This window comes from Pseudopipra pipra, chromosome 1, assembly GCF_036250125.1.
Source record: "Pseudopipra pipra isolate bDixPip1 chromosome 1, bDixPip1.hap1, whole genome shotgun sequence".
Classification (NCBI taxonomy): Eukaryota; Metazoa; Chordata; class Aves; order Passeriformes; family Pipridae; genus Pseudopipra; species Pseudopipra pipra.
The window spans coordinates 71613978-71640505 of record NC_087549.1 but is presented as its reverse complement, the minus strand read 5'-3'; the positions used below and the strand labels follow the sequence as shown (position 1 = coordinate 71640505).

Below are 26528 nucleotides of genomic sequence, written 5' to 3'. Positions count from 1 at the left end.
ATAATCTCTGAAAAGTTCTTATTGTTATCCTGAGTAATTTAGTAATTTGGACAGAATTAGCATTTCTGAGTCATGGCTTTTGGAAATGACAGTTGCTCTTACATGCTCAAAGAGATTGCAGAGTCTTTTTACTCTTTTGCAGTATTTTGTCATGTTCAAAACTTGTACCAATGTATGTCTTTGATTTCTGTACTCATGAAATTTGCAGAAATGCACAATTAAGGGAAGAGTTAGAATGAACGATAACGAAATTATATATATACACACATTTTCTCCTAACATCTCACTTCTAACTATGTATGTCCTCTTATACAAATTACGGGCTTCCTCCTTTTGTTCTTTTTGTCATCCCTTGCTTCTCCTCTTTATCATTCCTAGCAACTGCTGCTAGGAACTTCCTGGGAACTGCTGCTTAACTTCCTTTACACATGGACACACAAGGGAGTAAATGTCGCCTTCTGCTCCAGAAAGCACACATTGAAGACTCTTTGGGAGAGCAGCAGTACAACAATTAAGTATTTTTGTTGACACAGTCTCTGAAAATTGTTTGCCTTGACAGCCCCTGCATCTGGTCTTGAAGTCTAATTTCTTATCTTTCTGGCAAGATGGTGAAATAAAAATCTCTGTAATATTTTCATCTGTTTCATAAAACTGAGCCTGATAACCGATATTATGCCCTTTGCCAATTCCCCTTCCAAAGGAGTTGTGGTCATCTCCAAGGGTAACCAGAGGAAGAGCTGTGGCAATGACTGCAAAAGAGGGGCATGGCAGCTGCTGACATCGCTGCTGCCCTGTAAATCCCCATGAAGCTAATAGCTCAGTAACAGCTGCTCTTGTCCTGCTGAGAGGCTTGTGCTTGGGAGTGTGGTGTTTCTATGGATCTTTTAGCCTGCGCATCCTCTTCTGTAATAGCCGGTTCTTATGCCTGGGGTTTGGTCCTTCTGCCATACCCTAGATATCTACAGCCCCCTACTGTTTCCTAGATCCCTCTCCAGTTTCACCATCAACTTGCTTTTCCTTGCATTTCACCCTGTAACTCTTCAGAGCCACCAAGTGCTGCCACCTGTTTTTTTTCATGTTCCTAGACTGTGTATCTTCCTCAGTCTGATTTCCCTTGCCCCATGTACTCCATGGGACCTCTCACAGGGCAGTAGCTTGTTTTCCTAGTCCTCAAGCCTGGGAACACTGAAAGGACAGCCCAGCTGACTGTCGGTTCAGCAGGTGTGTCTGTTGTGTTCTGCTATGTCTCAAACAGGTGGCTAAAGTACATAGAATTAGATGCCAAGAGGATGGGTTTTTTTGTTTCCCTGATCTTTATCAAACCAAGAATTGCAGATCCAATGTGCAGCAGAGTCAGTGATTGAAGAATGGAGGTGGGGGAAGGGAGTTTTTAACTCCTCTGTCACTGCTATCTATGCCCCCTTGCTGCTGAAAGGGAGGCCGGCAGCACCAGCAACCCTGGAGACAGCATTGAGTTCAGCTGTGTGTTCCTACGTAAGGTGGCCTTTTTCCCCCAGAGCATTGTTGTTTGCAATGCTTCTAAAACAGGGAGATTTGTAGATAGGGATACAAGGCTTGTGTCTAGCTTGGAGGGAGAACAATGTGGTTTGAAATGCTGCTGTTATGCTTCACTTCTCTGAATACTTTATTTTAGATGACCTTGTTAAGAGAGTTTAGTTGTCAATTTCAAGTTCAGCAAGTATAAAAAACCCCACAAACAAACTGCAACACACCTCCTCCTGCCCCAAACCCCACAAAAAACCCTCAACCAAAACTTGTGGAAAATTCTGTGGAAACTGAGCTAGAGTTCTGGTTTTTTGAAGTTCTGACTGGTTGTTGTTATTCTGATCAAGTGCTGGCCACCTGTTCATGCTCAAAAAGTAGAGTGCTAGGAAATTTTCAGTATACAGTTAATGTTCCAGCTCTTTGCTAAACATCACTGTTCTTAACTGTCTAAAATTTCAGGCAGTGGGATTGTTAGTAATATTGCAATTTATATGGTAGTTTTTGAAAGCAATAGCTAAAGTGCAGCTTTTAATCACCATAACAGCCACCTTCTGGACTGAAGAAACCTGCTTTTTAAAACTCAATTTAAAAGGGAAAAAAAATGTAGTAAAGAATTGTTTTGCCTTTAATCCACTGAAATTTGAGGATGCTGAAACTATTTTCCAAAACCCTACTGGCTGTCAGTCAAGTTGGGATAAAAATAAGCTGTACTGAAACAATCAAGAACTTGATTGTTTTAAGATTAATTTTTCTTTGTATTCCGTAGTCTAAAGTTACAGACACTTCTGTGGGTGTCTGATCAAATGAAGATCAAGAAAAGAAAGAAAGAGAGATGAGAGAATCAGAAAGTTGTTGCTGATAGTTTGCTTTGGTTTGTGAATCTATCTCATTAGGCTTTTCTTTCAGTAAGTAAAAGTTGTGCTGAAAGCAAATGTTGACATACAAGCTTTACAAGAAAGGAATGTAAGTCTTCATTATATTTTTGTAAGTGGAGTAGGACAAGAGGCAATGGGCAGAAACTGAGGCACAAGAAGTTCCACCTGAATATGAGGAAGAACTCTTACTGTGTGGGTGATCAAGTGCTGGAGCAGATTGCCCAGAGATGCTGTGGAGTCTCCCTCACTGGTGATATTCACGAACTGACTGGACACAATCCTGTGCCACGTGCATGAGCAGGGAGGTTGGACCAGATGACCCACTGTGGTCCTTTCCAACCTTACCCATTCTGTGTAATAGTACTTCTAATGAAAAATAGCAATATTTTTGCTAGACAGGATTTAACTCTTGAAATTATTTGAATTTCCTATAAGAGAATACAGAATTCAACTCCCTAGCAAGTGGCTAAATATAATTATTCCATTTTTTATGGTGTCTTAGGACAGTCTAAGTAATTTTGTCCCGTAAAGAGGTGTTTAAAAGACTCTGACGTCTGATTTCATTTGAAAGTATTGTTAGAAAGTTGTGCTATGAAGTTAGCCACCAGATAGTAGTGTGGCAGAGATAACATTTACCAGGACTATGGCTGTAAGCTAAAATCAGGGAAAAGCCAACAGTGAGAATAAGTTGCTGTTTTTATAGCTTGCTGTATATATTTGAAAAAAAAAATTGTTGTCTTAGATGCAATAGGAAAGCTTGAACTTTCTCTTCAGAGAACCATCACCTGGAAGTGTGACAAACTAGAGAAGAAAAGTTGAGCGTGTTCAGAAACATTAAAGGCTTCTTTGTATGTGTCTGTCCTTGGCTGCTGTCAGAATTGGATTACTGGCATAAGTGACCTCAGCAATTTTTCATTGCCCTCTTTCCTGAGGTTTTGAGACTCACTACAGCAACTTGCATGCTAATGAATCAAACTAAATAGAAGTTGTATAAATGCATAAGAGTTTAAAAAATCAGAATACTGCTGTGATTGTATACACATTTATCAGCTACTTGCTTTCAGTTTGTGATTATCTCACCTATCCCTCTTCTTTCTGTCAAAAACTACTGCAAGCACTCAAAGTGGTCCAGGGAAAGTCACTGGACCTGATCTAGACTTCATGAGAGAGATAGAAGAACTTGCAAAGGAATTTATTGATACTACAGAGAAAGCCATGGCTTTAGAAAAACTGTGGGAAGAAAACTCAAGGTTTTCAGGTAAGGTGTAATCCTTCTAAAAATTAATTTCTTTTCCTACCAGGTAAACTGTCAAAAAAAAAATACTGTTATATTAAAAATAAAATTAGCAAACTAATTAGCTGGTCTGAACCCCCCCCCCACACACACACTTTTATCATTGATATAATTGTGGCCATCAAAATTATCAGAAAAAAAAGTTAACTTTCTAAAATTATGTCCTTGTACTACTTGAAAGTTAAGAAAATAGTGTGAGGGGAAAGGCTTAAAGATAAGGATTAATAATCCGAGTACAAGGTTACTTGGTCTAACTGTATTGAAAAGTAGTTTATTAGGCTATATTTCTATTATACTAAATAGTATAGGGATGGAGAACCTCAGTAGCTCACACCTGGTGATCCTCGGTGACCTTCAGTCTTGTATTGAAACAGTGAAACTGGAAATACCAGGGTATGATGCTCCTGTTCTATTCCCACCCATACTGTGCAGCATGGCTGCTGTAGCAGGCGGGCATTTAAGACCTAACACTATCTTGCCTTTCTGGCTGGTTTTCAAGCAGTTAGATTTAGATGAAATGGTAATTTTCATGCCTGGCTGTCTGGCAGCTAGTACATCCATCTAGAGCTGATGTGACGATTTCGTCTCACTGAAAAGTGAATGGTAAGCAATGTCTTTTAAATTGTTTTTGTGATAATAGTATAAGTATTGGGAAGCACAGAAAATCCAATGGATCACTACCTTTCTGGGATATTAGTTGCTTCACATGCCTTTACTTCTGTAGAAATACCCTTTTTGCACTGCTTGCTGTTGTTTATAATATTGATTCTTCTGAAGTTAATAATGCCTCTCTGTAAAGGAAAATATTTGATTTTACAGGGCTCCATAACATCACCACTTTTTTTTCTGTAAGTATTTTTACAATCTATTTCTAAATTACAGTTCTGGGTTTTGAGGTATCTTTATTATAATGGTTAGAAATTTGTGTTCTGTCAAATTTAAGTAAGCTATCCTTAAAAGAAGTTGACATATGGCTGAAGGAAACAATAACATCTTGAAATTTGATAGAGGTTTGGTGGATTCTAAATTACTGGTTTAAGCCAGTCTAGGTTGTTAGTAGCTAAAATCCACAACTATTTGAAGACTAACCATTCATTAGGAGCAATTTAAAAGTGCATCTACCAGACCATGTGCAGCTGTATAAAATAATTTTACAAAATGTCTTGCAAGGAACTCTTATCCTAAATATTTAAGAAACAAACAAGCAAACCAAACAAAAAAAGCATAACAATAGAAATCCAATCCAAAATGTAAAAAAGGACTGAGTGAGATTGAAGAGATGAGGCTCTTGCTTGGATGGGATTACTTTGAATTCAGGTTTGTCATCCAATAAATCAGACTCAAGCCGGGGATGAAGAAGGAGAGATGTGCAAGACGAAACATAATTCCTTCCAGAATCTCTTTGGCAGTTAATGTGAAATGAATTTGGTCTTTGTGCTGTCCCTAATGCATTAGGCCTTCACCCTTGCATTCTCAACAACTAAAGGAAGGCTGAATGGACACTGTAATAGATCTCCATTACTGTCAATTTTCTACCTTTTTGTAGATCATTGGTTTCCTTTAAAAATATTTAAATTTTTTTTCCCCCATATTTGATTGACTGTAACAGCTACTTCATGAAACCTGGATTTCCAGTTTATAACTTGAAATTAGATGGCATTTTTATAGTAACATTTTTAATTGCTCATAAGATACTTGACTGAAAGGAGACATATCAATATCAAATTTCATTTTGGGAATATAAAACAGAGAGAATGTATTCCTCAACATTAAGAAAATATTTAGTTAACAGCAGCCAATCACTACTAGTAACAGAGTTTGTATGCACAAGCTTCTTTTTTGTATAAACTATGTTCATGCCACCATTATCCGAAAAAGCCCTATTGAAATATTAATTTAGATAAGCAAAGACATCATAGTAAACAAGTGTGATAAACCCTGTTTTGCAGAGCCATCTGATTGTGTAGTCCTATAAAAGAAGGGTTTTTATCTTAGTTAATCTTTAATTTTTAAAAATCATTATTTGAGACCCCTGCCAACCCTGCAAGGATGGCTTGTCCTGGGCAGTCCCCCGGTCTTTATACCCTAGACTTAGAAATTCATTGCAGGGCTAAAGAGTTCCTTGTGCTTGAGATCTAAAAGACAATCCTTCTCATTGGGGAAGAGTTACTTCTGAAAAGAAAGAGATTCCTTAGCTGTTCTCCCAGGTCCATTTTTCCATCAGAGCAAAGAAACACATCTGAAACATAGCTGCCATAAGTTCAAAGTACGACCAAAATGATGTGGTATATTACCAAAGCTAGAAGTATGTTTCCACTCAGGAAAAATATTCGAATGGTTTAAAATGCAAGACGGTTGGGGAAATAACAGGCACTCGTTTTTTTAATTTTTTTTTCCTGTTAATGGAAGTGTTGCATGTAATTGTTTGGTTTTTTTTTTTTTTTCACCTTAAGATGGATTTGAATGAAGCAGAGAAAATGATTTCTAGAGCAGAAAATCTGTACAAGCAACCATATTTCTGGAACTTTCTGCATTCACTCCCTCGTCTTGAACTGAACAGCTTTTTTACAGAAGATGAGTTAGCTTCCATAGCAGAGTTTCTAAAGATTATTCAAAAGTAAGTACTTTTATGTTCTTGAAAGTCCTCAGTTTTAAAATTTTATTGGCAATTCTTGTTCTTCTCACTGGCTACTTAATAAAATAAACAACTTCCAGCATCCGAGTATTCATGAGATAAAACAGGAACTTGATTGTAAGTTTATGGTTACTTCTTTTCTTCTTCAGCAACCGTATGCACAGACTACAGTAACCACTGGTTGCTGTGCTGAGTGAAGTTATGAATCTGTAAATACAATCTCAGTAGAAAATTCTCTACCCTGAGCCTCTAGCATGGAGAGAGGGACAAGAGGACAAAAGTGAAGGGTGTTCATGGTTATGGTGTTTGTCTTCCCATGTAACTGCTAGGCATGTGGAGACCCTGATTCCTGGAAAACATCTGGCTGTTGATGAAAAGTGGAGAATGAATTTTTGGTTTTGTGTCACTTGCATGCACAGCTTTTGCATCACTTATTAAACTATTTCTCGGTTGACCCATGAGTCTTTATGCCTTCCTTTTATTTTCTTCCTGTCCTGTGGGAGAAGGGAGTAAATGAGCAGCTGTGTAGGTGCTTGGCTACGTGAGTGATTAATACAAGGCAACTCAGATGTTTACATATGGGTCTTTGTGCCTTGTTCATTTGGGTTTTTTTTTTTAAGACTCTGGTTCCCTTCAATGACCAAATTTTCCATCACTAATGCAATTTGGAAAGCAAGCCACAAACCCCAATGCTTACTTTGTGACTAGTTTTGTATTGCTATCTTACATTCTTATCTAAGGCAGGATTTAGCCAGCAGAAAGGTTCCTAAATTTATATCTCCCATGTTCTGAGCTGTACCATGCTTGCTGTGTCTCTCAGAGGTACATAAAAGAGACTTTTCACACCTATGTGACCAGGTTATTTTTTTTCTTTTTTTTTTCCTTCTCTTGAATATGTTGGAAACTGCTGATCCACTCTGGAAAACTGGATTCTTATTTGCATAATGAGAAAGGATAAGTCTGTAGGAAATAACTAGTAAATTTGACATAAACTTTAAGCAGTAAATTACAGCTACAGCTACATTAACAAAGAATGTGTTTCACAAATAAGTTGACTGAGACTGGAACTTGTAAGAAATTCAATAGATATATTTTTATCAATGCATTCTGTTATTGTGCTTTAACTTCTTGTGAGTATAAATGTTCTGTTGCTTTAAAAATACTTTTTGTTTCCTTGCAGATTGACTGGAAGTAAAATCTAAGTATTCTGTGCTGATCCTGCCTTGTTGTGGGGATAACTGGGAGACTGTGGTGGTTTTGCTTTTATTTTTGCTCACATGCTCATGTTTTCTCTCTCTCTCTCTCTCTCTCTCTCTTTTTTTTAGAGGACATTAGTCTCCTAGGTGACATTTCTTTGATGAATGTTGAGTGAAACTCTAACTGTAAAATCTCAACTTGTGTTTTGTTCATGAAAAGTCTAATTTGATAAAACAACAGTGTTTTTTCAATAGTAAAAAAAGTGTTTCATTTTTCACTTGCTTGAAGGCCATCTCTTTCTAGCAAGTCCTTTCAGGTTTTTTGGTTGTATAGAGAGATTGATTTTTGTTTTATTTTTCTCTTTCAGTACCTTAGCATCATTGAAGGATTTAGCTATGATGCCGTTAGGCCAAAATTTCTATGAAGTGGTGAAAATAGCACTGAATTTAACTGTTGCATCAGTACAAGATAGGAGCTTAGAAGGTAAGACATTTGCTGAAGATTTTCTTTGTAGTATCTAGTTAGCATGCTGGGAATATGCAAAATTAGTAACTGTCAGATCCTCTGCTCAGTTTCTGGTGTCTAAGAACTGAAGTAGCTCATTTCTTTATTGATCTGCTTTTAAAGTGCTAATAACTAAATTTTACCAGACTCTGGCAACTATTTGATAAACAAAGCACATTAGTCTAATACATCATGTTTAGAATGGTCTTTCAGTGGTGAATTTCAGAGAAAAAATAAATCAATACAAAGGACAATTTCTTTCATTTGATAGAGAGATAGCATCTTGTTTTGGACATGCATGTTAAGCATTATGACTGGCTTACTTTCAACTTCATTCTTCTGTTCTCATAACTTCTGCTCTCAGCTGAAGGGCTACATATCTCCATCTGCTGCTTCACTATGGGAGATGAGTTTAATTGGAGGAGGTAGGCTGGCCCCAGGACAACTCCTCAAGAAAAGGTCAGGAACAAGTTTCACTGGCAAACTGGAGCACACAATTAGATTCTAGGTGCAGCTGTATTCTCAGCACTGAAGGTCAGGCTAAGAGTAATATGCTGTCTAAATCCCACTTCACCTGCCAAAACAAAGGCTGAAGTGGTATAAGGGTGATGTGCTGGAGCCCTTGCACAGAGGATGAACTTGAATTCTCTGGGACTTCTGGTATTGCTCCGGTGCTCTCCTTCTTGGCAAAGATTCATATCCAGTCCATACATACACATTTGCATGACTATGTGCAGTTTAGAATGGCACCCTGCCGGGTCTGCTAGCAATCACTGTGCAAGGACATCTCACCATCATCATATCAACTATTGAAATACCATCAGATTAAATGACCTTACCACTAGTGCAATCACGGATTTTATCCCAGTGAAATTGGTGTTCAGATACATGTTTTCTGCCCCCAAGCCACTGAAAAGCTGGTACTTGAATCTCATCAAGTATGAATCATCAAGAAACAACATGAACAAAAAGAAGGAATTATGTAAATAGAAGGTTTCCTTTCTTTCAGGTTTTCAATACAATCTTTCTTTTGGAGATGTTTTGTGGAATCCACTTGCGGTGAAAGCAGAACTTGAATCCAGGTTTGGTTTTGACGGTCCTCATGTTGAGAAGCTGCTAAGTTATACAGCACAATTAACAAAGGTAAATTGGTTGAAAATTTTGGTGTCCTTCTCTTTAATATTTTGTTTTATTTGTACCCTAAAGGGGTTTTACATGCCTTTCAGAAGCTGTGCTCATATCTTAGATTTGTGAAGCAGCTACAAGACTGTTAAGTATTCTGGCTTCATTCCCATCAAAAGAAATGTATTTAGCTTCAGCTGAAATTTCTGCCATGAATATGCTGATAGGTCTAGTTGTTTACATTAGTTAATTTATACTTCTCTAAAGTCACAGCTGAGTATGGCAGAGTCCCAGGTTTATTACCCAATCCCGTAGAGAATTCCGAGGGTTGCTCCACTAAGCTTTCAAACCAAATTCTAGATTTGAATCTACCAGGATTACCTTGGCTAGTTGCATTTTTCGTCTGGTTTGCTGAACAAAGAATACCTGTGTCTTCTGTGCATAAATTAAAGCATATAAAAAATCTTTTCTTCTCAGCTGTGCAGTCTTGATATGAATATACTTGATTGATTTGTCTCAGTGGGGCTTAATCAAGAAGCTTTATCTGCTTATTGCTCAGTGGGCCTTAATCAAATATACTGGTTATGTATCAAACTTAGAAGAAAATCTCTTTCCGCAGAGAGGAGTTTCTAACTTATCTTCTAGACTAAAGTGAACTGTTGTGGTAGTCTGGTTTTTGAACTGCAGAAATCTTGAAACTTCTTTTGCAATTCTACTTAAGTCCGCAGTTTTTTCTAATAAAACATGTTAATATTTATGTGAAATCTGTTTGTTCTTTGCGAGATAGAGCTTAGAGTTATATTCCAAAAGAGCTTATTGTAAAAGTAGTAGATTTAAACAAAAGAATAAATTATAAAAATTCCTTGACTTTTGAATGGCCTTTGAATGAAATATCAGTGATGGTTTATTTGATCAACTGAACTGAATTCAACTGCAGCTTGGTAGCCATGATTGACTGTGAAATTCCAGGCTACTCACTTACTAGCTATTTAAGCTAATATCTTAATATTTTGTCCTTGTGTTAGAGCATTGAAGACCATCAAAAAGTATGAAGGGAAAGGTGGAAGTCTGGACAATGTCCGTTTTGAGCACTTCAATTCTGCATCTAATGCCCCATTTTGTTTGGTGTCGAAACATCCATGAAAACTTTTATAAATTCTCTGGTCAAAATTGAAAGGAGTTAGGATGAAATACCTCAGAATGACAATGATAATAATAATTAAAATGTATGGACCTATTTTTGTATGCTTTAATAATATTTATATGATTGGGAATAATAAATATTTCATCACAGAATTTAAAAATCAGTCCATGGGGAAAAAATTCTGATCTCTTGACCACTCTGTTGAAACACACCAACTTCAATTTAAAACTACTCTGCTGCATGTAGTCTTCGGCTGAGATGTATCATTGTACTAAATGCTTTTTATATCCATAATTTTTATATTTGTAAAGTTGTTCCAATATAGTTATTCTACTGTAGGTGTACTGTATCATGGTCAAGTTAGTTCAGCACCAGTCTGCAAATTACTGTAGAAGTAGCAACACTGGTGTAGCTACACGGTGAAAATTCCTTGCATATAAAAGTCCCCTCATTCTGCCTATTTTATGGGGCCACTGATATTTTGTACAACAGTTTGCTGCATGTGGAGTACTTTGAAGTATATGCCTCCAGAATATGAGGGGGCTTTGTTCTCACTGAAGAAGGCTATGTGATATTCTTATTTTTGCTAGATAAGTAAGTTGATAGCAGAGATAACACTCAGCAGCTCTCTTGAGATACTCATTAATTTCATATGTCCCTGCCAGATTCCCACAGGAGAGACACTGGAGCAGTTTGTACGCTCTGCTCTGTCCAGTGTGCCAGAAGATGAAGCAAACAAAGAGAATAATGGACAGGGCTGCATTTCTGCACGGCATGAGGCCAAACTGTATCTTGTTCATGCTGTCAGCAAGCTCAGACTTTATACACAGGTACATTTTAATAAGATAATAGATTGAATCTGTAATTTTTGCATGTAGGCTGTCAGCAGTAACTTAGTTAAAAGATCTGTTATTTTCATGAATTCTTATCATCTTGCTAATAAGATGAAGTAATCCTTATAAAGAATCATTACAGTGGAAGTATAATCTATCACCGTGTGTCCGCTTAGTCAAATTTTCTCATTAACTGAGATTCAGATTTGCAATCTTACAGGGAATATAGTGAAATATACTGCACTGCAGAGACCTGTCAGAGGGAAGATCTCTCCCACCTGAGACCGAATGTTGGGCAAAACTAAAAGATGACTGGAGGCCTCCACTTATAATTAATGAATAATTAATTTATTTTTAATTCCCCTTCACTAGCTCTGGCAATAGCAGCAAAAGAAGGTTGAAAGAGATGAAAGCAAACCTCCACTGCAGCATTCTGATCTAGCAGAACAGCTTGGCATACAGTCTCTATAATGACATGTGTGTAGTTGCATGGAGGAAAAGATAAAACACCCAGATGTTTCCTAAGAAAAACACCTAGTTACCTTAACATTGATGTTTGTTTTTATACTAAAATATGGGGCTTTTTTCCATCTCTCTGTGAGATGGACCCTAAAAAATGTTAGGGTTGCTGGCTTCCACTGTGTTGGCAGTATAGGCAGAATGCTGGTATAGGAAGCCTGAGACTGTGGAGGTCAGCTTTTGATTGGTTTCAGTCTCAGGCCATCTTTTTACAGTTCTTGGGTCTTTGGACAGGGACACCAATACATAGGAGGTTAGTTCTCTGTATGAACAAGCATTGCCAATTTGCAGGTCAGTCAAAACTGTACTGAAAATCAACCTTCGTAAGGTCAGTCATTTCAGAGTCTAGAGGGTTGTTAGGGAGAAATTTTACTGTCACTGTTAATTGTGTGATTTTTTTAAAAGACATGCAAATTCTGTGTACTGTATGAATAGGAAAGCTTTGATTCTGTAACTAGGTGTTCTATTTTGCATTCAATCTGCCAGATAATTGAGCAATGGCTTAGCAGCAGCAGTCTCCCTCAGAATCTCCTTTTGGAACTTAGAAGACTCATAGCTGATTTAGTATCTCAGTTTCTAGATGAAAGGGAAGCCAGGAAACTTTTTTCATTCATAAATACCCTGATCCAGCAATGGAATGAGAAATCAGATGCCTACTTTTCAGAAGGATATACTGCATCTCATGATTGGTAAGTTATACTTATCTTTCTGCAACTTGTTTTATGAAGTTCAAATCAACCTGAATATTCCTTTTCACATTGCATTTAATTAATTTCTGTTTTGTGGTGTTATTTTTTATTCTGTAATTCAAAACCTCATATACAGTCAAATAATTGTGCTGATGCTTACTCATTCTGAAAAAAGAAATTAAGTCTGTGCTTCAGAGTATAGCTACTTACAGGTTCAGCAGAGGACCTGGCTACTACACGATCAGGACTCACAGGAATCAGCATTTGGGCATTTTGAATTAGAACCTGAATTCTTTATCTTGTTCTGCAAACAAAGTTTAATTCCCATAAAGAGTTGCTGTGACTCAGTAATGCTTCTTATGTACAGCAAGTCCAGTGCATCTGAAACATTTTGGATTTTTATTGTAGAAGTCGAACTCATGTTAATTGTGCAGAGGATCTTGTAGCAGAAGCCTGCTACAGAATTTTAAACACTTAGCATTAATTTTATGTATGTAGTTTCCAATCTCATCTAGGGCACCCTGAGGCTATGGTTTCTTTTGATGTTTTTAAACTTTTCTTACTATTCCAAGTTCTCCATTTGGTTTATCACTCAAGGCAAATGTAAGCAGTTTATATGAAGATATGGCTGTAAGTTCCATACTATGAATGATACGTTTTGTCAAGCTATTGAAATATTCCTGATGCGGAAGGTTCTACAGAGGACTTGAGTTGTAGATGAAAGGAGTTAACGTTTGTCAGAATTGGCAAGCCTCAAGAAAGGTATACAGCACAGCACAGGATCTGATACTTTCCTCTTTCTAAATGCACGCTGGATGACTTGCATTGCTTCTGGGAGCTATAATGTTGGCTTCAATTTGCCATTGCTTGTAATAACTCTACTTGTTCATATAAAGCACTACCACTGGAGGACATATGATTCATGCTATACAAATCAACATCTGAGGATAAATCTGAAAGATACAATCCATTATATACTGATAAGAGAGAGATTACAGTCAAGTTATTCAATAATTTAGTAGTGCATTTTGGAATTCGGTTCTTATTTATAGAAGGAAACTGCTGTTGTAATGAAACTACAAAGTAGATGATATAGTGACTGCACAAGAAAAAAACCATATTTTTTCAGCAGTTTTACTTTTTTGTTTGCACTGCACAATGTTTTGTGCTTTACCTCTTTGACTGCAGAGTCCTGAATCTGGAGAGAAAGAAAATATATTTAAGGATAAGGTATCTTTAACTTTGAGACCCTTGCATTGGAAGGCTGTTTTTCGCTGTGCACCTCCTCTTGACCAATCTTACAGAGCTAGTAAATGGTTTTTATTTTGATAAATACACAGACATAATGGAAATGTCCATTGGAGCATTCTAATTTTCACTATGATTTCATGTTTGGGGGGTTTTTTGGTAGGTATTAAAATAGCATTCTTCAGGTATCACCTAGTCAGTAGGAATATTTTAGCATTCAATAATTATGGGAAAACAAAAAATTCTTCAGAATTCATAGAAAATCAGAGGTTTTGATCAATTACATTGATATATTCCTTTCTGTAAAATAATTAGTCTGTGGAACATAAAAGCTTTGCTCTTTTCAGCAGCTGAAAATGTGACATACTCAAAGGTGTTTGACTCTTTGTGTCTCACAAGCTTGATTATAATTACTGGTAAATGCACATTTCCTTAACCTAGCTGCCTACATTCAGGTTTTGATTTGAATGAAGTTGTGAGTTTTCAGTGAGTTTTTTTCACGTTTTTGAAAACCAAAGCAATTGTCAATTTGTGCTATTTCAGATTTTGTGGTGGTTAATTTGTGACTGCTATTTAAATTATATTTGGAATTTCTTCAAGTTAAATAAAGAGACCTAGATTCAAAAATTATAAATTATATATATAACCAATTCCTGTCTGTCTATTAGGTAACTAACAAGAAAAAAACTTATGATTAATTTTTCAGGACTTTGACATCTTTCAAAGAGTTTTTGAAGAGAGAAGAAAACTTAAGGATTTCTGGTGAAAAGGAAACAGATCATCTTTTTCATCTTGTAGAAGTCATAGAAGAAATTATAATGTTTGATTTCTCAGCTTCTTCAAACCAGTCTCTAATTGAAAACACCTTGAATAACGTAATAATATGGATGAAAAATTTTGCTCAGGGGGAGGAATCTGTCACCAATTTCTCACTTGCAGTTGCTGAACTCCATAATGAGCTACAAAAAGAATTCCAGCCTCTTCAGAGGTTCTGGTCAAAAAAGAAGACAGAAGTTTTGTGGCATATAGTTGAAATTTTCTTCTCTGAACTTGGTTCTAGGCTTTCTCATATGAGTCAAGTGGAAGAGGAGGAGGTAATTGAGAACTTATCTAGAATTATATCTTCCATTGCAGAAAATAAAATCCATAGTAGAAGTATGGTGTCGCTACAAAATATCCTGACTGACTGGTCAGAGTTTAATGTTACTGCTTTGAACCATTTAAAACATTTAAGTGAAAACTTCCTAAGAAATCTCTATGAAGTTGGATCATTGTCTAGTGATCATGTCAATGTGTCTTTTACCACAATTCCTGGATTGAGTAATACCTCCTCTTTATTTCTCTCAAATGCAACTTTTATGTCTAAGATACAAGAATTAGGAGATATTGTGCATGATTTCCTCAAAAACATCCAAAAGTTAAACAATACTAATGTGGCCTCACTTGTTCCAATAATTTTCTCTCTGTATCAGAATGATGAGATGGTCTTAAATATTCATAACAATAGCACTCTGTTAACATTTCTTTATGAGACTTCAAAAAATATGTTATCTTTTCAAGCATGGCATGATTTCCAAAATAAGGATCTAGTTTTTGATTTTCTGTCTGAAACTTTTGACCTTCTCTGGAACCTCACCAGTAAGTCTCTGTGTGAAAAGTTACTATTATTTTACAACTACACAGAGTTTCAGGCCCAGTTTGTTGCACAGAATGGAAAAAAAGAGATGCAAGTGGTCTATGGCACTCTGAGCAGCCTTAAAATGTTATTTATAGATGAAGAGCTCCAAACAGTGGCCTTTTGTTATTTGGCTGAGTTTCTTGATATCTCTCAAGAATGCCTGGTCAATAATGGGTGCACTGATTTTTATCTAGCAAATATTACTTCTGCAGATCATTCAGCAGAGGTTTATGACTTACTTCTGCTTCCATTGGACAGTGTCCTGTCTAATCTAACAAACTTGGGAGATAACATAAGTGTGCCTTCTGCTTTGCACTGCACTTTTACATGGCTTCAAATGTGGACAGAGATTTTTGAAGAAGCATCTAAAATCTTAAATTTGAATTCAACCTTTTTTGTGTGTCTAAGAAATGATTTGGCAAATCTCTCCCAAAGTTTTCTAAATGCAACTCATGACAAGCTATGCAATAATACAGCTATGGATATTCTTGAGTCTACAAGAGAAGCAATGAAGATATTAAAAGTTGTATTTCAAGAAGGTGGCAATTTAAACGACTGGAAAGATTTTGAGGCTTTCCTTGCTAGTCTTCAAAGTGTATTTAACAATGCATTTGATGTCACAAGCTTGCTTAAAGGCAACAGTTTAGAAAGTGTTTTAGAAATGATGGGAGTTGTGATAACTGAATTACAGAAATCTATACTGAAGGTTGTTAATGGAGAGTTTTTGAATTCTTGGCTTGATATTTTCATCTCAGGAGAATCTGAGGGTGAAGATAAGGGTGTTGGTGTAGTTTCCATTGGAAATTCCCTTTCTACTATTCTCAAGCTCTCACAAAAGGAACTTGAAATTATTCTTACTGAGATAAATGACACAGCTGCTTTTTTTAAAAGTGTACCTCAAGACAAATATATAGTTTGTATCAGCATTTTCCAGAATATTACCAAACTAATTTTGAATAGTAGTCTGAAAAATGTAAGCTATTTGCAAACAAATTTTTCACCTCATCTTAATTCCTTTCTAAACTTCTATAGTACAGTGGATGAAGCAGAGGATTGTAACAGTTGGATACATGGATTAAGTAATCTCAGTGAAAAATACAAGTCATCTTCCCACCTTGAAAGTGCAAAACATATTTTATTTCTTCTGCAATCTCTGGGAAACACTGAGACAGATGCTAAGCTAATGAATGTGATGGACTTTGTTAATTTCATTTTTAATTTGATACTTCCTGAATGTTCCCTATCCGGTTATGATGTTATTTGTGTAAATGTTTATTTCAATGTCATAGCACAACCTTTAAAATTTATTCTCCCTGATTTTTATGTAAAAGATGAAATTAGTAGACTTGAATTTATTTTTAGACTTTTAAATAAATCTGGGGGGCAAATGCAAATGGCTATCAGGGGTTTAGTGGGGCGCTCATTGTATATGTCAAATAAGACCGATTTCAGTCAGTCAATCCATGGATTTAACAGTACTTCGAGAATGCTCCTTAATCCTTTTCATCGCATTCAGCGTTTATCAGTGGAACTTTTGTCAGAAATTCAAACTCTTCTGAAAAATAGAACTTCTGAAGTTCAAGAAAACAGCTCCTCTCATTCAGACATTGAGATTGAACCTTTCTTACATGAGAAAAATATCAATTTGGTGATGGAGTTCTTTCAAAATGTGATTAGAAAACTTGACTCAAACTTGCAGAGTGAACACAAAACATTTCCGCAGAAACTGATAGAAACAGCAGCTCTAAATATTGAGCTGGTAAGAAAGGCACTTAAAATTTTCAAGTCTCTCACTTTTACTGACTTTCCATTAAGAGATGAAAAGGACTTTCTAAAGCATATGGTAGTCTTGGTGCAAAACATGAGAAACATGGATGTTGAGTTCCTGACAAGTAGATTCAAACAAGTCCAGAGGAATATAGATAGTTTCCTTAAAAATATCAAACCTTTTTATATTGAGAACTCTGAGTTAGGAACTTTAACAGACTGGTGGGATGCATTTGAGAACATTTCCTGTCATTTGAACCTGACTGGCTTATGGCAAATAACACAATTTTTTGAACAGGATGAGCTCTATGATGTAGAAGATGTGTTCAACCTCTTCTTTGATGTCATCAGCCTTATGGAAAGATTAGCCCATGAAAACACTACAGAAGCACTACCTGAAATATATGCTTTCATACTGACTCAGGAAGAAAAAATGCAAATGTTTACTGATGAGGAGTTCTTTAATCAAGTAGAAGGTCTTCTAATGTTATTGGAGACACTGACAGACATATCTGATAAACCTGCAGAGGTCTCTGATTGTTTTTCTGCAGCATTCTGCTGGACTCTGACAACAGCAGCACCTCAGAATGATCCCACTGTCAAACCTTGTGACTTTGTGCATAGCAATTCTACTCTTAGTTATAATGCAGTCACTGAAGTCATTAAGGAGCTTAAACTCATCACTCTGGAAGACAGTTTCTCTTGCTCTAGGGAAGACTTTCTGATGGATATTTCTCTCAATCTGACTTGCTTTTTTCATCAGATCAAAGAGTGGAACTCTATTCTTTTGAAGTTTTCTGAGCTCCACCATGTAAATGGCTCAGTTCTCAAAGAGCTGCTAGATTTTTGGAACAAGCTATCCCTCTATGCTGTGCCACTGCACGTGAATAATACGTATACAATCAATTGTTCCTCCACACCAAAGAGCCAAGTAGCTTTACAAATCATTGAAATACTGGGCAGTGTTTCAGTGGTAGAAATGGAGATGGCCAAAGATCTTCTGGAACATCTTTATGGTGGCCTAAGTTGGAACAGACATTCAAGAACATCACTTAAGGGTGTTCTTACTAATGTTAAGAATATGACCAGTGAAGTTTCTCGACTCCTGAATACAGATTCTGTCATTTCTTTTCTTTCTGTAATTCAGCCTCTAATGACACTGTCATCTGTTGGAAACCAGACATACTCAATGCTCATGATAATATCTGCTTTAAATGAAAATAGCAATATATCTGATAACTTTGAGAACTTCTGGTTTCCTATAGTTACAAGCATAGAAAATTTATTGGTGAATTTTAGCGTTAAACAGTTACTTGTGGTGGTAGACCAAGGGTTTCAATTACTAAAGTTAGCAACTGGACGGTCCTCTTCAGTGGCTCCTGATGTTTTAATACAGTGGTTTAAGACATCATCTGCAGATGCTATATTAAGAAATTTTGAAGATATGCAAGGCATTGTGAAGAGCTTTCTATGCGAGTGTAACAATAAAAATTATACTAAAATAATACATGCTCTAATTCTGCTTATGACTAATGAAAGTTCATCAAATGACCTACTGCTGGCTGTCAAAGACATTATTCACTTTCTGGAACTTTTCCAAAATAAGTCTAAGGAAGACTACACTGGTATGTTGTTTGGTGACGGTCATCTCAGTGGAGAAAAACTGAATCATAGTCACTCTGCTACTTCAGTTTTGTTAAATGGTCTCCTTCATATGATTGCTGATCTTGCTGTTATAAAAGAAGAAGCCTCGCATACAAACAATACTGAGCTTCAGATAGTTGACTTCATTGACTCATTTTTTTATAACGCACAATATGGAGAAGCTTCTACTCAGTCCCAAAACAGAACTCTGGAGATCATGCAAGAGATTTTGCAAGTGATATTTCAGTCTACTGCGAAGCATGACAGGAACAAAATAAGACTATTACTAAAGGATTTGCATAAGGATTTAATGGCAGAAATGAGGTGAGAGTTTTCTACATACTCATTTTCACAAGTGCACTGACGACAGAAGGGCTCTCTGTTTATGAACAGCTCAGTCAAAAATTTTATTAAATTAATTACTGTTTCATTTCAGATTTTTGCCAGCTTATATTGTTGAAACCAGTAGTACTGAGTATCAAATTATATTGTGTGGACCACATTATCGATGTGGTTAGTCATCTATATTGTTACTTAAATTGGTTTCTTTAAAATTATTATAAAAGCAAATATTTGAAGATACTTGTATTTTAAAATTCTTACAGGTCTGAATATTGAACCCACAGTTATTGGTGGGCAACAGCCATTTTTGGCTATGGTACTAAATATTAAGGAATGCTTGGAACTAATGCTTTGTGGTGTGTGAGTTCTTTTTTTTTTTCCTATATCCAAATGTATTTATATGAAATTTCTTCAGCTTAAATTTGTTGGTGTCTTATGCTATGGTTATAGTGTAAGTTGTTCAGTTTAACAAATGCAGTTTCTGAAAAAATCTTGAGCCCAAATAATTTTTTGTCTGATTACTCAGATCAAATGCAATCCAGCAGCAGAGGAAACTCTTCTTCAGGAAAATGTTTACTGACACTTATATGAAAGTGCTCTTTGATTGGAGTTGCTGCATTTGAACAATACTGAATGAGCCCACAAGATGATTGCTCCACACAGCTCTAGGGTGTCTTGCTGGTGGAGCTACTGGTCTACTGACATAGACCAGCTGAGAAATGGCATACTGAAGTTGATGCATGGCTCTAATGCGGTATTAGGACCTTTATGGTTGATTTTATGCAAATATGTGAAACCAGTGGTCAGCAGGGCCAGGTATTAGCCAAATCTGTTGAAAACTCAAAAGCAAATACTAGAAAAGTGGTTTATTTTCCCCACATGATGATTATCAGAGTTTTGTATATTCTGCTCTTTGCCTTTAAGTCAGCGTATTCTGTGAGTTCTCAGTATTTCTGAAGCTATTACAATTTCGCTTACTTTGCAAAGGTACTTTCTAGCACTCCTAAGGTATTTTTTTAATGTGGAAATATTATGTTCTGTTTTTGAAATAGTTTGGACAAATGTGATAGTATTGAAACCCTTAAGTGGTTCACTGAACTGTGCAATTGTGCACAGTCACCTGTTAAAATTTTTCTGTGGTACTCTTGTTATGAAAATAATATTTTCTTATTAATGTTTCTACAGAGCATCCAAAATCTGCAAGATTCTTCAGGAACATTTATACCCTGATAGTGTTCTACTATTGCAAAAATTGCAGTTTACCATTTTGAGTATTCTCAAAATCTTTTCAGGTTGGTTACCCAGTAGTGACTCCGTAGGTCACCATATGTGTTAGTACTGTAAAGTTAAGGTTTTACTTTAAACAAACTTGTGTACAAATAAGTTAATCTGGGTGATGCCAAGAAAGGTAAGCATATTGATGCCTGGAAATTAAACCAACAAAGGCACATGAAAAAAATTGATGCAGATCAAACAAAGGGATGATTTCTTTCTGGAGTGTTCATGCTGATTCAAATCTCTGTGGAAGCAGGAGGTCTTGCTGCTCCTCTTCAGCTGGTGAGCAGAGTCAAGTCACAGGGGTTTTTTTTTAATGAGCCAGAGTTGCTGCAAGGCAGCATGTAGCTGACAGTAAGGAAAAATGGGGGAAGTATTTAAAGGAAGTAGCACCTCCCACTTCTGGCCATGTTGAACCAGTGAATTGGCTACCTGTAGCTGAATGACTTTATCTTCAACATATTGCTCAATTTTAACATTTTATTCTTTATGTATAGACCCCCAAGTCGTGCACTTTAATAAAGGTTCTATATTGACCTGAGAATTGTTTCATATCATGTTTTCTTTGGAAAACAAAAGCCTGTGCTTTTCAAACATCACATTTTAACTAGCCATGCCCAGAATTGCTTGTAATGTTTTATGCCCAATTAATTTCCAAAAAACCCATAAAATGTGATTATGTGATTGTCACCCAGTTCTGACTGTCTTCTCCACTCTCCTGTGACCGATGTAGTTTCAAAGAGTAAAACAGTGTGATGTTGTGTGTTGTGAATAGGTGATACTGAAAGTACTTGGGTTCTGTATCTGACCTCTGAAGAGCAGACTATTGAGAGAACCGAGATTCAGCAACTACATTCTTGTAATTTTTATTTCAATACTCTGGTTGTTAGAGTGTTTCATAATGTTTCATTTGTTACAGAAAACATTGAAACCTAATGAGAAAAGATGAAAACTGCTTGACTTGGTTTGATTTGCTGAGTTATACTGTATTACTCCTATGAGCAAGATCAAGATTTCCTTGTTTTGGAAGCAGTGGGGAATGTTTATTATTCTTCCTACTTGACTTATGAACCAAACATAAGGGAAAAGACCCCAACCCACATGGCTGAAAAAACTAACTCAATCCTGGTTATAAATCAGAATTCAGCAGTCAAGCCAAATTCCTTCACTGCTATCCCATTTACAAACCCACTACAGACAGGGGAATGGAGCTTTTTTCCAAGGACATGGGGGCTGCAATGTTGGGTAGAAACTGCCTCCATGGATGATCAGGTGGTAAATTTCCCTATAGGGATTCATTATCCCTAGATATGGAAAATGTCCATGTAATGCTGTTTCCATCTCCTTGCAGTTAGGGTTTGAAAGTTACTGTGCACTGAAGGGTTAGTAACATCCTGATGTCTCTATGGGGAAACAGGATCAGGGGAGCCTGACTGAGGAGAAGGTGGATGCGTCTGATATACTCAGTTTCTCACAGTTATGCTCACGAAGACCAGATATGAAATTTTTCTTCTCTAGTTCTGTAGCAAGTATTGATGTTCTTATTATTGACCAGGAAAGTGTAATGGAGAAGAGTAATTGAAATTGAATCAAGTCAGCCTTTCTTGCCCTCTGCAATGATACCTAAATTTAGCTAGAACATATTTCTTTATGCCTTTAACTCATCAGATTTTCTTTGCTTTTAAAAACTTTGTTGTCCTTTATTAGTTGGCTAACTTTTAATTTGAGTCCAGCATTTTTATGAGGTTTTTAACTGATTAAACCTGGACATTTTCTCTTACAGAAGAACCAGTTGTCTTTGGCAATATTTTCTGTGTCATTACAAAGTGTAAAGATGGATTAACAAGTCACTTGCTCCCTGCTATCATTGAAGGGATCACTGTGGTTCAAGATCATTATCAGGTTTGAGTGGTTCCCACACTACCAGTGTGCTTTACAACATGCGTTAAACTCTGGAAACTAATGGGAGTTTCCTTTTTTCCCCCACTCTGAATGACGAGTCCCCTTGATGACTATAGAAAGCTGAGGTTTGTATGGGTATAGCTCTGATGATTTTGATAGTGATATTCAGGAGAAATTCCTTAAGTAAACAATGGTGAACTTTGCAAGCTGTAAGTATGACTAAAATTATTAGAATTCCTACAACTAGAATAACTGGATTGTCAATCAATATCAAACAGCAGCTCATTTTTAATTTCTTTAAATTATGTCATACTGATGATTTAATGAATTAGAGTACATTTATACTTTTAAATCTTCACAGGAACAGTTGTGAAATCAAACTAGATACGAATACACTTCTTAGGCAGATTAATTCCAGATAAAATAGTAGTTGTGATTACCAGTTGGGGTCAGTCTCTTTTTCTTTAACTGTACATGAAATTAACAGCTGGAGAAAGTAATATTTGACATATAGAAACTCATCCAAAGCTGGAAGCAGGTCTTTTGATAGCACACACATACCCAATACTGAAGTAATGAAAAGGAATTAGGCTCCTTTTTATGAAATAGCTCTGCTACTTTATTCACCTGGACACTTTGCTGATATGAACACCAACGTTTTAAAACAAACAGATGACATATCATTAATATGTCAAAGTAGAATTTTGAGGACCAAATGCATTTCTGTAGTCACTACCATTCTATGACCTACTCCTGCAAATATTAAAACAGCCTTGCAAAATCAAAAACATGCATATTCCGTTGAAAATATAAAAGTGCATATTAGACAGAGCATAATGCATGAAAAATTTTGGATATGAGTATCCAGATATTTTGGTTTGTTGAATGGAAATTGATGTTCAAAACAATTTTTTGGGAAAAAGATAAAAATTGTCAACCTAAAATAAATAAATAAAAAAAAAAAAAAAGAAAGAAAAGCTTATTTCATTTTGAAATAAATTTGAAATTAAAATGTTTGCATTTATAGTAGTGGATGAATCTCCTTGACAGGCTAGTTCCAATTCCCAATTTGGCTGTTTCCAAAACTCAAATATTTGAAAATTCCTTGGTTCTTGAAAACTTCTCACCCACTTTCAATTACTCATACAATCAGTAAGAGAGTATTACTTTACCCGTATTCTCATTTGAAAATCTGTATCATCTAGTAGAGCTGCTACTTCAAACAATAACACAATCTCATGAATTTACTAACTGTATGACCACTGCGTTTTGCAGGATGTTGAAAGATTGTGGCCTACTTTCAACAAGGGGGATTGCAAGAGTATGGCATATATAAACCAAAAACTTTCCCATACTTTGGAGACCTTCCAGGAAGCCTTGCAGAATACCAGAAATGACAGCTGTGAATGTCAGCTAATGTTGGGGAACATACAGAGACAACTGCAAATGTAAAACTTTTTACATTTTGGTACCCCAAACAGTTCTGTATTTTTAGCAATGTTATTCTGTACACATCTGTGTTCTAAATTATGTAATTGCAGGGGAAATATTGTAATTTTAAGCTTTGTTCATTTGACTGAAAATTGAGTGGATAAAATGTACAAATTATTTAAGTAAATTAGAAAAATTCTGAATATTTCTAAAAGCCCTTAAATTTTTGCTGAGCACTTGCAGAAAATCTTGCTGCTTCATCAGGTAAATGCTTTGAGTCGCAACTAAGAAAGTTTTCAGTTTCCTATGACTTGAGTTAGGTCAAAATTTTGATATCTAAATTTTTTGTTTAAAGCTGTTTTGATATGACTTGTCCTCTCAGTAGCTGGATATCTTTTTGCAAAATGGAAAGCATTCACATCAGTTCACCAGTTCAAACAGTCAGAAATGTGGGATGGTGTTTGTAAACTGATGGGATTAAACTCCAAATAACTTCTGATATTTTCTATTCACTTGAAGAAAAATAGTAAATGAATAAAACTGCTACTACAGAGTATTTCAAACTTGCTATCGCCTAGAACCGGTCATGGTTATAATTGTTGCTATACTAGTTTGGCTGTTGGGTTGTTTTCATAAAGAGCTTGAATTGTGTCTGTGAATTACGGTAATAATACAAAAGAACTTGAGCTTAGATGCTGCTCTAAGCCATGGACTAATGTCCAGTTTTTGAAGAATAAATAATATCTGATGTGTGCATGCTCCTTCTTACTTAAATTATAATTAGATAGACTTTATTCATCCTGAACTTCAGTGATTTTTATCTCTAGGTTTTAAAAATGTGTGTTCAGTAAGAAACCTGGAGGTGAGACATTGCTAAATCTGTCTTTCTACATAAACTACTGTTTGCTAAAGCACTTAGCCATTATGGGAAGACCCTACATTTGCAGTCTCATCTAGTCACAGAATATAAATAATCCCTGCACCATATAAATACAGTGTGAGAAGGTTTGTAGAGGTGCTAGTGTGTGCACATAGAGAATAATGTGACCTTTTTGCCTCATTTAGTGGCCGTTTCACTATTCGTGTTTGGATTTCTTTATGCATAGAAATACCAATGACTTTGTTCTGATAACTTGTGAAATTAAGCCTATCATTTCAGGTTGGCTGAAAATTTGGAGCTACAATTGTCAGAAAATCCAGCAGCTGCTCTTCTCAGCAATTTAAATCTCTTGAATGGTGGGTTCCAGTTTTCTTCACTTTTTTGTAAACTACTGTTATGTAATTTTGTAGGACAATAACTGTTTCTTTATTCTTCAAAATTCAAAGGTACACTGCCTATGTAGACCACTGACGTAATGCGATATATTTTAATTGTACACACATGCCCATACATGCACCTTGAGTTGGCACAGGACAGCATAGTACATTCAGCTAGAACATTTCCAGTAAGATGTAGGGATTAATTAGAAAGAAGAGAGGACTTAAATTAGTGTAAGGAGAAAACCAGAGCGGACTAAAAGCTGTTATACTAATTTCAGACATTTTTGTAGTACAGGGATGTGGGATAACAAGTGCTTTTGTAGAATAACGCAAACAGATGCAGAAGCCTTTTAAGTCTGCCAGAAGAGTGACCTTTAAATTTGAAGTGAATTACATGATATGAAGTTTTTGTCCTTTATCACTGTTCACAGTAAATTGAATGAAAAGGATACAATCTGTGAGAAATCTAATTAAGCAGATTTGTACTTTTGGCACTATTTCCCTTTTCTTCCAGATGTGAAAGTCAAAGAGTATGTGCAGAATCTTACTCAGCTGAGGCTAGACATTGGTTCTTCTGTCAATATTTCAGAAGAAACTGTCAACACCATCTTGGAAGCCAGTGTCTCTCATTCAAAGGTAAAAGATCAAAAAAAAGTGTCAGATTAATAGGTCAACCTATAGCCTGATGCGCCAGCTGAAACAAAACAAGCCATATTGTTTGTGTGGAATCTTATATTTTCACTTATCATTTCTATGTGGAATATCTATGTGAATTTTAGGACTTAATAATGTGATGCATTAAGAGATCAATTTATATTAGCACTTATCTTCTGGTCCAAATGGCAGTGCTTCATTACTTTCAGCAATGTTTTACCCCTTGTACTGATACAGAAATTGAGCTTTGCTGTCTTGGTATTGTAGAAAAGATGGGGATTTCTGAAGATATCATTTGGTATCTTACCATCTCTACTCCTTGCAGTAGAGGGTTGTCTTCTGCATTTTTTTTTATTTCTTTGTGTGTTCCTCACTCTTCTTACACTATATTACCAGTATCTTACTTTACTTTCACTTTATCTGTTGTCTCTTGAGTATTGTAAGTTTTCTGAGTGTAAGACTTTGTGTTATCATTGCTGTTTTCTGTGGTCCCTGTGATCAGTAGAAATCATGAAAAATGCCACCTACTTAACAGATTCTCTCTCTGGTTAGTGTTTGCATGACTGGTAAGAGTTGTGGATGCATTTGGTGTAAACTCTTCAGGTCAATCAAGCAGCCACCGGGTGTCAGTGATGCTCCACTTGTAGAAACAGTCACAAGTCTTTTCATGAAAAGTGCAGCTATTAAAAAGGCAGTTCAGACCATCATAACTACTTATAGATGATTTGTTCTTCTGCTTCTCTGGCATTGTGACTGCCTTTATTGTTAGCTTGTTATTGTGATACCAGTAAATGATAATGAGAGAAGTCATCTGAAAGCAATTCAGTTAAATGGGATTCGGTGCACCTTTGATCCTTTGAAATAATAATGCTAATTGACTGAAATGTCAAATTACTTTCCATCCTTACTTTTTGCCAGTCATATAGAGCTTAGATATATACACGTCTCACATTCACATATTTATATAGAATTTTTTTTGCTTAAGTATTTAAATCCTCCCCCAATCCAA

The 26528-nt window shown here is 36.1% G+C and overlaps 1 protein-coding gene across 1 annotated transcript in view; it reads left to right on the top strand.

Annotated features, from left to right (window-relative positions):
- ABCA13 (ATP binding cassette subfamily A member 13) overlaps positions 1-26528 on the top strand; it is a 171420-nt gene that overhangs the window by 10163 nt on the left and 134729 nt on the right. The window contains exons 4-16 of the mRNA XM_064660769.1: positions 3497-3639; positions 4495-4523; positions 6129-6292; positions 7875-7990; positions 9021-9154; positions 10943-11107; positions 12116-12318; positions 14273-18979; positions 20183-20289; positions 22056-22174; positions 23450-23622; positions 24765-24841; positions 25380-25501. Coding sequence (XP_064516839.1) covers positions 3497-3639; positions 4495-4523; positions 6129-6292; positions 7875-7990; positions 9021-9154; positions 10943-11107; positions 12116-12318; positions 14273-18979; positions 20183-20289; positions 22056-22174; positions 23450-23622; positions 24765-24841; positions 25380-25501 — 6259 coding nt within the window. The remainder of the gene's footprint in view (positions 1-3496; positions 3640-4494; positions 4524-6128; positions 6293-7874; positions 7991-9020; positions 9155-10942; positions 11108-12115; positions 12319-14272; positions 18980-20182; positions 20290-22055; positions 22175-23449; positions 23623-24764; positions 24842-25379; positions 25502-26528) is intronic.